The 16,614-nt window shown below is 32.3% G+C and overlaps 1 protein-coding gene across 1 annotated transcript; it reads left to right on the top strand.

Annotated features, from left to right (window-relative positions):
* The first annotated feature begins 12,552 nt into the window (after positions 1-12,552).
* Positions 12,553-16,285, top strand: LOC114296000 (alpha carbonic anhydrase 7). The gene is made up of 7 exons (XM_028240278.2): positions 12,553-12,663; positions 12,995-13,212; positions 13,995-14,101; positions 14,198-14,300; positions 14,846-15,013; positions 15,160-15,213; positions 15,970-16,285. The coding sequence occupies exons 1-7, from the start codon at positions 12,570-12,572 to the stop codon at positions 16,051-16,053; spliced, it is 828 nt and encodes a 275-aa protein (XP_028096079.2). The 5' UTR covers positions 12,553-12,569; the 3' UTR covers positions 16,054-16,285.
* Positions 16,286-16,614: the final 329 nt, after the last annotated feature.

Raw genomic sequence — 16,614 nt, 5'->3', positions numbered from 1 at the left:
TGTAGTTGATAGGTTAATAGCATTTTTTTGGGGGGTAAATTACACTCTTGAGATTTGCTTAAGATAAGATTTGCGTTCTGTGATTTTAAAAATTACATCTCGCTCCCCTGAAATTTTTAATTTTATAACAAATGACTCTTTTTATTAATAAATCATTAAATCAATTAATAATTTTTAGGATATTTTTTTTAAGGTCACTGGTATTAAGATTTTATAGCATAAAGGACACTCAATATTTTCATAATATCTAAGGTCCTTTAACATCAATCTAGAGAAAATTCGATCCAGAGAATTTCTTTGGACACATCATAGAGAAAATTCTGAATTTCTCTGGACACATCACAGAGAATATTTCAAATTTCTTTGGACGTATCACAGAGAAAATTTCAAACAGGGCAAAGAAAATTGAAATTTCATTGGATTCAAACTCTTTTAATATATATTGCAAACAAGTCAGAATCCTCCAAACCTCAAACATCTGTAATATCATGATGAACGTAAAATTTTCTCAAAACCAAACCATTGCACACCATGGTTTGTGAGCATTGAAACCAAGAAATATACACAAACAAACCATAGATTTTCAAACTAGAGAATTTCTCTGGTCCAAACCAGAGAAATTCAATCAAAAATTCAATCCACACCAGAGAAAATTCGACTTCACAGAGAAAATCTTACCAGAATTTTTCTGGACTCACTTCAATCCAGAGAAATTCTCTCAGTCCAAAGAAATTCACTTCAACTCCAGAGAAATTCACAAAAACCTCAGAGAAAATTTCTCGGGATTTTTATAGAACTTTTTAGTTTATAAATTTGTGAGTCATTTGATTAATTGTGAATATTGTAGTAGGTAATTCCAGTCTTATTCAGATTTGATTTTTGGCTTGTTTTAATTTATTAACAGTTGTTGGAATAAATTTATGTAATGATTGGTTTTTTGAAGATGTATTCAGGAATTTCTTTGTATTTCATAAAATAATGTGTCGTTACGATCTAGAGAAAATTAGTTAAAATGAATCCAGAGAAATTTAAATTTTCTCTGGTTTATAAATGAACCTAGAGAAATTTGATTTTGAACCTAGAGAAAATTGGTCAAAATGAACCCAGAGAAATTCTTTGGAAGGTCTAGAATTTCTCTAGAGAGAATTTCTCTCAAATTTCCAAAAGCAGTTTTACCTCAAACACAAGAATTCAACAACAAAAACACTAAAATCAAACTTCATTCCCTCAAAAATGACTTCAATTTCAGTTTATTTGTTTATTATTATTATCCACAGAAAAGGGGAAAAAAATTTAAAAACCCAATGGGCATATAAATATATGTACAACAAAAAGCACTGTGACCTATGTTGTGTAGTTATGATCAAAATTGTAATGGCGAAAGTAAGGCAACAAAACCCAACAAATTAACCAACTTGGAAATTCTACCTGCTTCAAAAACAAATTAATCAGTCAAGAACATTGCAGCAACTCCAAAACAATTTTTTTGATATACTCAAAAGAGTAACAACAAAGTACTCAGCACTTCTCCGACAATGAATCCATGGTTGAACACTTCATTATTGTTGATAATCCGACTTTAAAACCCCAAAAGACCCATTTGAATATTTCTCTAAAGTGGCAATTGCCTTGATAAGATTGCGTCATTGCTCAATGATTCTTCCACGCTTTTAGGGTTATTGATCAATTGGGAATTTACTATTGAGCCGAACTTCTGGCAAATGAAGAAGGGTGCACCAACAGCTTCGGATCTCCCAGTCTAGGTTGGGACAGACATGCTTTCCTGGCTTCGAAGCATTCGTGAGTGGCGTAATGCTTCTGCGATGGAGGTGAAGTTTGTTGGAGAGAGAAGAGTAAAGAGAAATGAAGAAAGAGAGAGACTGGTTTGATTTGAAAGAATCAATTTTCACTATGATATATGGGTGTTGGGGTTGAGGGATCTTAGACATCATAAAAGAATATTGTGGACCTCTTCCATTACGAAAAATGGGATAGGGACCTTAGACTAATTTTCCCTAATTTTTAATAATGTCATAAATTTATTTCAATTAATTATTTAGGTAAGTTAAGAATTTCATTTTTTTAATTAATTTTATTAAATAAAAAAGTTTCTAATTTCATAACAAATGGTCCCTCTTATTAATAAATCATTAAGTCAATTAATAGTTTTTTTTTTTTTTTTGATCAACAAAACAAAACTTTATTGATGAAAGAGACATAATACATGCAAAATTATATCAACAAAGTAGGGGAGTGCAGAAAGCATCATAGCTAAACTTAACAATCCCAACTAGGTAGGCACCACAAAGAAAGCGCAATCATATGCTAAGCACTCGCCCCAAGATTGGTGAGGAACCAATCAAAAACACCTAAAGAGAAGAACAACAAAAGGCTAATAATCAAAAGAAATACACCCAAAGAGGAGAATAACCAAAGGCTAATACAAAAGATTCACCCTATTGTTGGACTAATGAACCAAAGAGCTCATATGGATAGGTAGAGAACTAGCAACAGAGCATTCAGCCTCTATTACTTGCAGACAACATACAGTAGCAAAGGCAAAAGCATACTCTAGCAGATAGCATGCAACAGACAATAGCAGAAGCATACTCCAGCCGCCAGCAACAGAAGCATAAGGATAGGCAGGGTACTTGCTCTAAATCATTCAACCTCCATTTCTAGTATAGAGCTTCACCAACAGACAGCAGCAGAAGCATACTCCAACAACATACACACTAGCAGATGTAACAGAAGCATATTCCAGCAGCATACACACTAGTAGATGCATATAGCAGAATCACACTAGCAGCATAGACACCAGATGCAAACTCACTAAGACAGCATACACCAAACAGCAGGCCTTAAACACATACCTTTACAGTGACAGTCCCAACAGCCAAAAACAAAACACCCCATGCATTATGGATTCACCCAGCAAGTGGCAGCAACAACATAGACAAGAGCAGCATAATGGTTTCAACACTGGAACCCTGCTGATAAAACCAGCCAGATAGCCACCCTCACTTTAATCAAATTAGCATCATCAATCAATTCTTTAACTACTAGTGCTCAAAAAACCGTAACAGTATCAAACTTTCAACAAAAAAACCCAGCAGCAGCACCAAACTTTCAACAAGACAGAGCTCCTGATCTGCTCTGCCTCCACTTAGGATTATCACCAGCAAAGTAATATATCAGCAACAACGATAACATCCTCAAGAAACCCTCTACTGGAGCAACCACTTACCCTTAGAAATACACCTTATCAGTTCATAACCCCTCTGCAGCCTACCAAACTTTTAGCAGCTTCTTCTCACTTGTTAAATATTGGAGACAATATCGTTAATAGAATAAAAGCATCCAGGATCATATGATTTCAACCAAAGAGCTAACCTTGTTTTAAAGAGATCGCATAATTCCCCTAGACATGGTTGTGAACTAGAAAAAATGCATTCATTCCTGCATCTCTAGATTGACCAGATCACAGCTGAAGGGATAGTTCTCCAGATTTGTTTTTCTTTCTTTTTAAACTTCCAGCTCAGCCACCATTGGAGCAGACTCTCAACTGACCCTGGAGGTACCCACTGCAGCCCCCACCATCGAATCATACATGACCAGACTTGCCATACAAACGGACAGAACAATAAAATGTGGTTTAGAGCATCCACTTCCTCTTTACAGAACACACAGTACAAATCTGCATTACCCCTTAACACACCAATTCTATTCAAAAACTCAGCTGTCTTTAATCTTCCTTTCCATGCTAGCCAGGTGATAAACTTGGCCTTATGAGGAGAAAAATTATTCCAAATGAGGCCAGTTGAACTGGATGTTTGGCCATTCACCAATTCACACCATTTATATGCAACACTCACCTTGTATACACGTACATTCCCAGCCTTCTATCTCACAGAATCCCTTTTCTCCAACTGCAATCTTGGCCCATTACCTAACACAACATTAAGCCTTAAAACCTCATTTTCTTCCCAAGCATAAAGAGTTCTTCTACAATTGTAGAACCACTTATTTGACAAATCTCTTCTTGCCAGAATTTCACTCAATGAGCTTCCTTTCTCTGTACATAATTGATAGAGTCTAAGGAATTAAATCCTAAGACTAGATTTCGAAAACCAATTGTCATCCCAGAACCTGATCCTCCTCCCATCACCAATTGTGATTTCCACATTCTCCACAAAGAAACTAAACAAGTTTAGACTAGATTGGGCTATATCAACAATGTCTCTCCAAATTTTTGAAACAAGGCTTAAATCTGTTGCTGAGGGCCACCACTTCCCTCCCGAGTAACCATATTTACTACACACCATTGTTTTCCATAATACACCCTTTTCGATCGCAAACCTCCACCACCATTTGAGTAGCATACATTGGTTTACAAGTCTTAAATCTCTGATCCCCAATCCCCCTTTATTCTTGTCCATTGTGACCTCCTTTCAATTCACCAAATGAACTTTCTTTTGGGTAGCTGAATCCCCCCCATAGAAAAGCTGCTTGCAACCTATCAAGCTCCTTAGCAACACATTTTGGCATTTTGAAAATCGTCATATAATACACGGGTAAGGCAGCCAAAATAGATTTTATGAGTACCACTCTACTTGCAAAAGACAGTAATCTTATTTTCCAGCGTGATAACTTCTTTCTAAACTTATCAATGGTTGGTTTACAAGTCAATTAATAGTTTTTAATGATGTCATAAATTTATTTCAATTAATAATTCAAGTAATTTTATCACTGTATAGGAGAGTAGTTAAGAATTTTATTTTTTTAGTTAAATAAAAAATTTCTGACAATAGGGTATTTATAATTTTTTAAATTATAAGGAACAATTCATATTTTAAACAAATTTCAATGTAAATATTTATAATTTATCCTTTTATTATCAAAAGAATTGTTTTGATGAAGAACAATGGAATATTACATCAAAGCACAAACATCAATACAGGAAAATGTATTATTAATAGTATTTTTGTAATTATGAATGATGAATTTTTTTTTTTTATAATAAATGAATATAAGTGCAGCACATTATTATGTAGATGTCACTATTTTGTCTCTCCAAATCTTCTCTATTCACAATGAATGAGTGAAATTCACATTAATGTAATTTTATTTTAAATTCAAAAATAGTTTTTTTTTTTTAAATGAAAACTTACAATGATGTGATGATTATAGATTTTAATAATATTTTGCAATCTTATGAAATGAAAAATATCAAAATCGGAAATGTCACTTTCTTTTTTAGTAGATTTTGATTTTAGATTTTGAAATTTTAATTAGTTGAAAAAAATGTATTCAAACGTAATTTATTTATCTTGTAACCTGATATCAAAATAAGATTTAATAGAATTGTTCACAAGTCAAACTTAGGTAGTTTAATTTTTCGTTTTATAATATGTATAATTTATGAATCTAAGTTCGAGCCAAGCTCAAGAAATTATTTCAAAATATGTTTAAAATTAATTTATTTGCATAATGAGCCTATTTCAAACAAAATTTTAATGAATTAATCACGAGTTGAGCTTATGTTGCAACGATAACCAGTGATCTAAAATAACTTTATTCAAAATTTTATCCCTCATAACATGATGTGATAAGAACTTTTAAAATAAGAAGACTTGAAATGTTAACTTGATTTGTATTATTTCTTTTACGCCTTCATCAGCTTAGGCTTCAGTTTTTCAGTGCGGTAACTTTGTATTAGGACTAAACCTATATTATAGTACGATAAATAGTAGGTCAAGGCGTGAAATTTTTTTTCTATGATCCAGTAATTTTCAAGCACGTATCATTTGCTGCGTTATTCACTGTTTTATCTGCCGTCTCTACGGCCACCAAAAGAGTTTATTACTCTGCTGATCAATCCAACGCAATAATCTCTGCTAGGCATGAGGCTCTCTTATTTTGCTGCTTGTGTTTAGCCTTTACCAATTCGAAATCATATAGGATTTTTTATATTATAAATGGATTGGTTCATCAATAGTGTTGGATCAGAATCCCTTTTTTACTTTGTGTCATTAATTATGTTTAGATCATAAATTTATATAGGAATTTAGACAAGGAAAAAAAAAAAAAAAACTTTGTAACAAGAAAATTGAAGGAAAGGTCAAATTCACCAACACGTGATTGCTAGCTTTTGTTTTCCTTGGTGGTTTCCATTGTTAAAAAGTCTGTCCATTTGATCTGGTCCACCACAAGTCCTGGTGATTAATTTTTGAAAAACACTTTCGAATGAAGTTTAATTTTTCACCTTAATGTCAATATTCATCTGCTAATCTCTTGGAAAAAAATAGATTTTCTCAAAACCTAACCGGATGATCCAACGATATTAGTGTTAGGCTTGCCGTTTGTCGTATTAGAATTTATTATATAATTGATTATGTAGTATAATATAATAATCTTGATATTTGTAAATGTTTTTTTACTGATTGGAAGAAAAAAAAAAATCAATGTTAATAAATGTTTGAGTAGAAAGACAATGACTAATTTTGAATTTTTAAATTTTTTTTAATAAAATTTATTAATTTATATAATATTACCCGAATTATAAAAATATCTTTGAACTAGGGGTGGACGCAGGTTGGTTGCGGCCACGGAACCTCCAATCCGCCATCCGTCTGCCAGATTGGCGGATTAGAGAAAATCAATCCGCATCTGTCCGTCAATCCGACGGATGTGGATTGAGTGGATTGACGGTTTGGCCGATGGATGCGAATCGGTTTGGCAGTTTAAAATATTATAAATTTTCAACATAATTCAACTTGTGCACTTCCTCAAAAAAAGAAGAAGAAAGTATTACAGTCAATGACTTAAAAAAAATATTACAATCATTGCATACCTCATTCAAAGCAAGAAAGTTTGAAACTTTAGAATATCACAATCGCTGCATGCTTCATCCACATACTACAATCACAACATGTCTCATCCACATAAAATATTACAATCTGTGGTTCTTAAAATATAAAAACAATTCAAACCACCAAAACGATGAACAAAGCAGTAGTAAAGATTGTATGTCTCTGTATTGTTACATCTATATCTGTTTTTGAAAACAAAAACCAACCAGTACATATCATATTTTATATTTATTATTTTCAGAGATAGATTCAAAAATCAAAAAATATAGATAAATAATACGTTTATTTTTTTCAATTCAAAAAAGAAATTTAAGGTGAAAACTTTTTTTTCAACAGAATATTTAAACTCTTTTTAAATTGAAAACACAAACAGAATATTTAAACAAACTGAAAACATAAAGTCCTATAAATTAAGGTGCTCGCGGTTTGGCGGTGCAGTTGCGGCCAAAGGAATCTTAAATCCGCAATCCGTCCGCCAGATTGGCGGATTGGAGAAAATTAATCCGCAACCGTCTGCTTGTCATCACGCATCCGTCCAAAATGCGGCGGATCGGTTCGGTTCGATCGATTTTGACGAATCGATATATCTACTGCTCACCGTACTTTGAATTGACTCAGTCTTTAATTACCTGAATTATAAAAATATCTTTGAATTGACTCAATCTTTAAATATCTCTAACTCTTGACCTATTCGTCAAAAACAAAACTTGGTCCACTTCTCATTTAGCGTTAATTATTAATCAAATAATGGCCACGAAAGCATTGACGTTAAATTATAATTCAACTAATTAGATTTTGGAACAATTATCAGAAAGTCCTCTATGCAAATAAATTATGCCAATAAGTTTTATAGACCTGTTAGTCACATACAGTTTATTTTGACAATATTAACATGAGATCTTATTTTAAATTTTGCTATGATATGGTGGATATTTCTATCTTTCCTCATTGGGAAACGTCATCTCAGGAAAGTTGGATCTAATTTTTAAACCACTTTCCATCATTTTAATATAACACTCAAATATAACATTCTAAAAAAATTCTTTAATGTATATTTTTAAAACGTAACACACTAAAAAATTTATTAATGTACTTTTCCCAAACGTACACTACAACAATTTACACTTTTGGCAACTAAGTTTGGTGACCAAAAATAATTTAGTCGCCAAAAGTTATACAATATGCGACTAAAAATTAAATTGGTCGGGGTATTGTCACACCCCAAAAATTCCCTCAATCAATAATCATTAACTCCAATTGTTAATCATAAACACGGGTAGCGTTCAACGTTAACATCGTCTACAATCTCTACATTTGTATTCATTGAACATCGAGAGATTTGCAAAAGGTGTTCCACATGTAAATATACATTCAGCATCCCTAATATATGAATTTATAGCATGTAGCATAGTAGTTCAAATACAATTAAAATGCCCTAAAGGGTTACAATTTTCAAGGCTTAGGCCTGGTTATACAAAAATAGTTTCAATCCATGCAGACTAAGCGCTTGGCTTGCCAAGAATAATTTCAACAAACGGAAAGAGCCTCGTGCTCTCAAAACATATCTCACGCCTCTAACTCGGCGGAATCATCATATCTTCTTCCGCACAAAAATCCCATAGGGATGAGCACAAAGTCCCGTAGGAAAACCTTAACAAAGTATATACATTTTAAACAATCTCATGAAATAAATACACATGCCATGTCATGTTCAAAATAACATATATCTTTATCTCTTTTTTTTTTTTTTTTTTTTTTTTGAAAACCTTCATACATGATGTAATCATGAGAAATCAACCTTTCAATCATTTCAACATAGTTAACAGGGACGGTAAATACGACTCAGGTAATCTCTAAGTTTGTATCTGCAAGTAGGCTTAACAAGCACTACCCAATTTTCACTTTACCGGTAGCTAACCGCAAGGCACGTGATACCTCCTCCACACGTGTTTTCGATCTTTCATTATGGACACTCAAGCCAACTTAATCAATACCATCTACACCCCCTATCCGAATTTACTAACGTATTTATCTCAAAACAAATCGATATAATTTTGTTTCACAATTCAATTTCCATTCTCAAAATAATTCTTTTCTCAAAACAATAGTTTTCAATTAAAATTCTACATCAATAATAACAAATGAAATGGAATGGCAATGCGATATGCAACAATGTATTTGAAAAATTCCAATCTCAATTTCCACCACACAATCTTTCATTGTGACAAAATTCCCATACCTCTTCACAAGGAAATCTCAAAATAAGTTTATCAAATGGTAAATAACAACACTAATTACATGCATCTTCCACATGTTAATCAACCATTTCAAATTAACCACTTCAAGACAAGTTAATGATAGTAATATCTCAAACTCTCAAATTCAACATTTCTTGTCTTACCAAGAATTTCTTCATTTAAAAACAAACATGGCAATCCTCCATGATTTATACACCATAATATTTTATAAATCATAAATTTCATCATATCACAACATTTTCCAAAATCCCCAACATTCTAGAGTTTCACCAAAACTAGGTTTTTCATCATTTTTTAAAGGGTTTCTCAACAATAACCTTCTTCAACAATGTAGTTCATACCCCCAAGAGTTTTCTTTGAAAACATTGATAAAGCCCCCTTTTTAAATTCATCAAGACACAATGAATCAAAATAAAGCTTCCATACTACAAGAAGAATTTCCAAATCAACAGACTTGCAAAAATGTATATATAACTCAAAAATTATCCCTACCTCAAGTTTTGGAGAAAAAGAGAGAAGAAACCTCCAAAATCAACAGTATTAAAACTCAATCTCCACTACACAAAAGGTAGCCCTCAAAGAGTTCTCTAAGTTTGATGAAAGGACTAGGGTTAAAACTCTAATGGATTTGGAGATATCAAGGGTTTAATGTAGTTTGGTGAGGGAAAAGTAGAGAGAATGGAGAGAAATGTGTTTTTCGAGAGAGAGAGATGAGAGAAAAGTGAGATACACTTAGTCTAAGGGGAAGAAAAGGAGAAAAAATTTGGACTCAACACTTTTTGTACGTTTTCTGCATGTGCGGCGCGTGCTCTTTTGCACATGCAGCCCCTTTCCCCGTACATGTGGTTGTTTCCTGCACCTGCCTCCACATGTGAAATTAAAGTAACCTGGCATCATCGGTTGTCTCACCTTAATGCACGTGCCGCCTCACCTCCCACACATGCAACCTAAGCCCTCGCATGTACGGTTCTGCCTCCAGCCAGAAAACAATCTAGTTGGAATCGAGACACCCCTAATCCAATTTCACGCCTTTCAAAACAAGCGAAACCTAACTCAAGAATAAAATAAAGACAAGAATCTGAAGGAGGTTTCAAGAATGGTGAACCCAAACAGTCAGCAAGACCTCAAATTAATCCCTGACACTTCTAATACGAGTAAGTTAATCACAAATAAAAGAAAAACAAGACGGGTTACGTACCCGGTCATCACAGGTATATTATTTATTGGCGGCTAAAAAATAATTTAGTCGCTAAATATGTCACAATAGGCGACTAAAAATTTTTTCGTCAACATTAGTTCAGGTTTTAGGCTAATAAATTTTGTTTTAGCCGTTGTATACTAGTTTTTGCCTACTAAAATAAATTTAGTCACCAAATAACTAGCACAATGTTTGTTCTTAATCTTCGGCGGCCAAAGGTTTGGTTGGCAAACATTCATTTTCGGTGACCAAAAAAATTTTAGTCGCTGCATTGTAATTTTTGCTTACTAAAATAATTTAGTAGCTAAATAAAAAGCATAAAATTTTTGCCGACCAAACATTTGTAGCCAAAAAAGAGCTGAAGTTGTTGGTGACTAACCAATTTAGCTAAAAAGGACCTCAACGTTTTTAGTGACTAAATATTTGGTAGCTAGAAAGAAACTAAACGGTTTTGGCAACTAAACATTTAGTAACCAAAAAAAAATGAGACTTTAGGCGACAAAAATTTTAGTAGCTAAAAAAATAAGATGAATTTTTTTGTTTTGTTTTGTTTTGTTTTTTTTTTTTTGCGACTAAATATTTACTAATGCAAAATAATTGAAGTTTCTAGCAACCAAATGATTTGGTCCGTAAATGTAATACTATTGCAACTAAAATCATCCGCAACTAAATATTTTAGTTACTGAAAAATAAAATCATATTCTATTGAAAAGTTTTGGTGACTACATGTTTAGTAGCCAATTGATGACTTTCGGCGACTAAACAAAATTTTGACGCCAATTACCTTTCCCGACAATTATTCAACGACTAATCTGTTGACCAAACAATTTAGTCGGTAAAACTTTCCAGCGACTAAAAAATGACTTTTGGCGACTAAATTTAATCGCCAAAAGTGCCATTTGTTGTAGTGGTAATACTCTAATACTCCAAGGTAACACACTAAAAATTTTCTAATTATACTTTTCACAAACGTGACACGCTAAAAAAAACTCCAACAACTTAACACTCCAACACTAAAAACTCCTTAGTATACTTTTCTTAAACGTAACACTCAACACTAAAAGACTGCCTAATATATTTCTTTTCAAATATAATACTCCAAAAACGTAACACTAAAAAACTTCTTAGTCTACTTTTTTTTAAATGTAACACTCCAACCTAACTCCTAAATGTAACACTCACATGTGACGGACAAATGAGTCATTACACTTCTAAAAGGACTAAATAGATTACAAGAAAAAATATGGGACTATATAGATTACAAGTCCAAAATGTAAGACTTATTGGTCAATCTCCCTTCCCTTTTTAATAGTAATTATTAATCAAACAATTCATCATTTACATACTCGTTAATCTTGTTACATTTCTTAGGCGTTGTTTGAGAACCTCACAAAAGAGTTAATTTTTGACTAAAAAGCTTTATAAAAATCACTACGTTATTTGTTATTAACCTAAAAAGCTAAATGTCACATTAATTTTTTGATTTTTTAGTTAAAATGTATAGTTGACAAACGAGGCCTAACTTTCCACGCACAAAAAATAAATTTTTTTAGCAACTTTTTGAACACAAATTTTTTGAACTCCTAAAAAATTACAAAATCACAAAAAATAGAAAAAAAAAAAAAAAAAACCTCAAACGACTACTTAATCAAGTGGGTATCGCAAACCTTCCCCTTCCCCAAGCTACGGCCTCTAATTTGCTTCGAATGAAAGTAAAGTCACTGTTATATCAATTCTCAAATTTATTTTATTTTATTACCAATTTCTCTCAAATTTTTTTTTTTTAACTAAATACATACAAGAAAATGAATTTTAAATTTTTTTTTCACTTTACTTAATTTCTATCATTTTTATTTTTCATTACTATATTTTTTCCTTTTTCAAACCATGATACGTCATCATTGACGTTAAGTAAATAGACACAGTCTCTCTCTCCTAAAACATTTGATAAAAGAAACATCAAAAAAACCTCCTGGCCCTGAGAGTCTTCCGTCCATGATGTTACTTGAATTTGGTATATTTGAACATTTCATTGACTGGCTGTCGACTTCTTGATATATGCTTTACCTATTCAAACTTTGCTAGATAATAATATTGAAATTTTGAAGAAAACCGTATCAAAAAGTTCAACCAAATCAACTACGCTTTTTACACCTTCAATATTACAGCTTGAATTTGATGCCTCTATATAAGTGGCTCAGCCCTTTCACCACCACTTCAACATTGCTCAAAGTAGGAAACATGAATAAGCTAACAATCCAATTTTTGCTATGCAGTTTCTTTATTTCTTTCGTTCTCCTTTCAATTTCATGCCCAGCAACATCTGAGGAAGTTGGTGAGTCATTTCAAACTCTAAATAAAGCTTTAAATGTTCTTGGTTGGTTCTATTTTGTGTAGTTTATGAGGTAGTTTATAATTTTTTTTATATTTTAAATATTTGTGTCGGATTGTTTTATATAGTTTCTGTTTGTATCTTATGAGATAAAAATTGTAAACAAGCTTAAAAAGGGTTCATTATTGAAAAGCAAGGAAATTGTTACTTTTTTGTTTTTGCTTTTTGATTATCGACTTTTTTAGATTGTAAGAAGTTGTCCAAACAGGTCCTTCAAGTAATTTCATAACACTTTTGCTTATTTGTTTCTCTTTTGTTATTTGTCACGATACAGAGAATGAGAGAGAATTTAATTACGATGAAAACAGTGATAAAGGACCGGATCATTGGGGAGAGATTCATCCAGAATGGAGTTTGTGTAAAAATGGAACCATGCAGTCTCCAATCGATATGCTAAATGAGAGGGTTAAAGTAGTCTCCTACTTGGGGAAACTTAAAAGGGATTACAACCCCTCTAATGCCACCCTTATTAATAGGGGCCATGATATGAAGGTAAGGAGATCTCACTAGGGGAAAAAAATCATTTTTTGCAACGTGTTGATTTGTTGCAAAATCTCAAATTTGTTGCTAAAGGTCTTTTTTTTCTTTTTTCTTATAACGAGTTCGGTTTTGAATGAGAGAGAGAGAGAGAGAGAGAGATCCTACATCTTTTTCTCAAGAGCAAATCTTCTCCAAGCCATAAAATTTTAGTTCATGTCTAGTCCGTTATGCACCATCCATTTCAATGGCTTGTCACATTGATGCAAGAATTCACTTAAAATAGATAATGAACGATGAATTGTCTAGTCTGAGAAGGCCAATCGATCTCTTAAAAATGATAAATAAAATTCGCAAGTGTAAATCGTTGGACATTGATCCGACAATTGCAAGACCACTTGTATGACTCAATAAAATTCACTCCAATATCACCGCAGGGCGGGGGGGTGGGAGGGGAGGTTAATATTATTAGCAATTGCAAGACCACTTGTATGACTCAATAAAATTCACTCCAATATCACCGGAAGCAAGTCAAAACATCACATCATCATGTGAGATCTACCATTAGAATTTTTAAATTAGAATTCTCAAACATTATTGTATTTTAATATGACATGTAAAGCACAATAGTAGCATGATTTGTGGTACCTACTTAGATAATTGGTTAAAAAGCACAAGGAACAAATAACAAAAGGGCTTTCAAAAAATTTCTTTATTTTAATGTCCATCTTGTTGTGGTACTTATGTTTGATTTGATTAATTTTTATTCATATATGGATATATATTTGTGAATGCAGTTGGAATGGGATGATGGTGCGGGACATATTGAAATCAATGGAACTGAGTATGAACTCAAACAGTGCCATTGGCACTCTCCTTCTGAACACACTATCAATGGAAGAAGGTGCTTCTCTTTCCTTTCTCTCTCACACACTAGAGGGATGCAAAGCTGAAATATTTTTACTATGTATATATATAATTTTGAATAAATTAAAAACAGGTTTGATCTAGAGCTTCACCTGGTTCACGAGAGCAAGAGTGGAAGGAGTGCTGTCACTGGTATCATGTACAAACTTGGACGACCTGATTCTTTCTTGTCTGAGGTATTTTTGTTTTATTCGTTTTTGTTTTCTAGTATTTTCAAAAACAAAAATAATGAAAAGCTTTAAAACACCTATTCATTTCATATCGTTTTTATTTTTTTAGTATTCCTTCAAAAGTGGGTTGTTTAACCAAAAAAAAATTAATTACATTTACCACCTTACACTTTCACTAAAATATCACTTTGGTCCCTCCACTATCAATTGTGACAGTCAATCCATACAAGTCAAGTTGCAATGTCACATTTTTGTTTGTTAACTTAAAAATTGAGGGTTAAAAGGGAGATTTTGGTGAAAAATAGAAGAGGTGTTAATGAAAAGAGAAAAATGTCATCACTTATCGATCATACAACAAGTTCCGTCAGTTTAGGTGACATTGTTACTTGACTTGAACTGTCATTGGTTAAGCGTCTAAAATGAGATTTTTGGTGAGAGTGTAGAGTTATGAAGTGTAATTAACCCCCCAAAAATTAAAGCGAAAACAAGTGTTTCTATGTTTTTTCGGAAAAATGAAAACATAATGCCTGGTGATCTATTCCTTCTTTCAGATGAACCAACACTTTGCAGCCATTGCAAAAACAGGAGAAGAAGAGAGGGAGGTTGGTATGGTTAACCCAAAGCATATTAAGATGGGAAGCAGAAAGTATTACAGATACATTGGCTCTCTTACTGTTCCACCTTGCACTCAAGATGTTGTATGGACCATTGTAAGAAAGGTATGTAGTATCGTCTTCAACAAGCCTCCCTATCATCATCATCATCATCATCATCATCATCATATAATAAGTTTATCAAATTCTATTCCTAGTCATAAATAAATTATACAATCTTTCTAAATTTTAATGTTCATTGAATTCTTCAGGTGAGGACTGTCTCTAGAGAACAAGTGAGATTGATTCGTGATGCTGTTCATGATGTGAGTAGCTATTTTATTGAATTTTTCTCATCCAGTTTTTCTATTTGCATAAAATTTAATCATTAAATTTGACACAATTATCTCACAAAAGTGTGGGACGCAGAAAAAAGATGATACTCACTTCATGTGAGAGAATTATATCCGTTTATGTATTCCTAGATTTTTCATTCTCATACAAAGATAGTAAAGGCATAGTTTTAAGTCCATGAAAATTTTGACATTTAAAATGTGTTTTTGTCTTCTATCTACAATTTTCAGAAAAGAATACTATTGAAACAAATATTTTTCAACCAAGGAAGCAAATTGTCTCCTGTTCAACTTGGTGGATTGGACAATCAAATTACCCATGCTCTATATATTTTTTTTTTCAAAAAAATGATAGTCCAGTTCACCAAGTTGCTTCCTTTTACAAATGGATGTCACATTTAAGATTAAATTGTTCTAATCATTTAATTTTAGTAAGTCCCATTTTAATACCAAGATTTTATTTCTAGAGGCCACATCAATTTATAAAAAAATAAAAGAAAATTGTATAAGTTGGTTTGAGTAGAATTTTTCTTTTCGAAAACTACTTATTCTTTTTTCTTTTTTTCCAATTAGTGTTTTCGAATTTCTTGGTATTAATGATTTCAGACAATCTTACAACCATTATATACAATGAATTTTGTATTTTTGTTTTATTTGTTTGCTTCTTTTTTTTTTTCAAATAATACAATGAACAAATTTTGTGTTAACACATGATATGTTTTTCTGCAGGCACATGAAACTAATGCAAGACCATTACAACCGATAAACATGCGCTTGGTGAAACTTTATCAACCACAAGATCATGATCTTTGAAATTCAATATGAAGATGACCATGGATCCTCCGATTATGGCTTTTCACTTCCATTTCTTTTTTTTTAATGTATTTTTGGTACACATGATCTAATAATTCCATTGTAACGGGGTGAATAAGAAAAAGAAAGTAGAAGGTTAACGAACAAAGAAAAATTATGAGAAGAACAAGAGCATAGCTCTGTAATTCATTCAAAATATCCTAATAATAATCAATAGCTAGTTACATCTCCATCTTCCAATATTATATTCATTCAAAATTTTACTCATAATTGAAATTTACACCCCATGTTTCATGGTAAAATGATATTGTGATGGTGTCTACAAACAGTTCTGTAATAGATAATAGATTGGTGAAAAGTAAGATAGCATAGATGATAAATTGGAAGAAAGAAAGTGCTAATTTAAAAGTAAAGACTTGGACACAAAATTCAACATTTACTTAAGAAAAATGCTACGGTGCCAGATTAATCTACTCAGAATTTTCTAGGTAGTATGTTTGTGCAGTAGAGATTGAATTTTTTTTTTTTTTGATCGGCAAAAAAGAAACATTATTGATTGAA

Source organism: Camellia sinensis, chromosome 12 (genome assembly GCF_055761805.1).
Source record: "Camellia sinensis isolate YWXY chromosome 12, ASM5576180v1, whole genome shotgun sequence".
Classification (NCBI taxonomy): domain Eukaryota; kingdom Viridiplantae; phylum Streptophyta; class Magnoliopsida; order Ericales; family Theaceae; genus Camellia; species Camellia sinensis.
Note: the sequence above shows the minus strand (reverse complement) of the source record. Positions and strands in the feature narration are given on the sequence as shown.

Bases quoted from the DNA above. Each gene is read 5' to 3' on its own strand.
- LOC114296000 (XM_028240278.2), top strand. From the start codon at position 12,570: ATGAATAAGCTAACAATCCAATTTTTGCTATGCAGTTTCTTTATTTCT. The intron at 13,213-13,994 runs GTAAGGAGATCT...TTGTGAATGCAG, and splicing joins ATAGGGGCCATGATATGAAG to TTGGAATGGGATGATGGTGC. The intron at 14,102-14,197 runs GTGCTTCTCTTT...AATTAAAAACAG, and splicing joins CACACTATCAATGGAAGAAG to GTTTGATCTAGAGCTTCACC.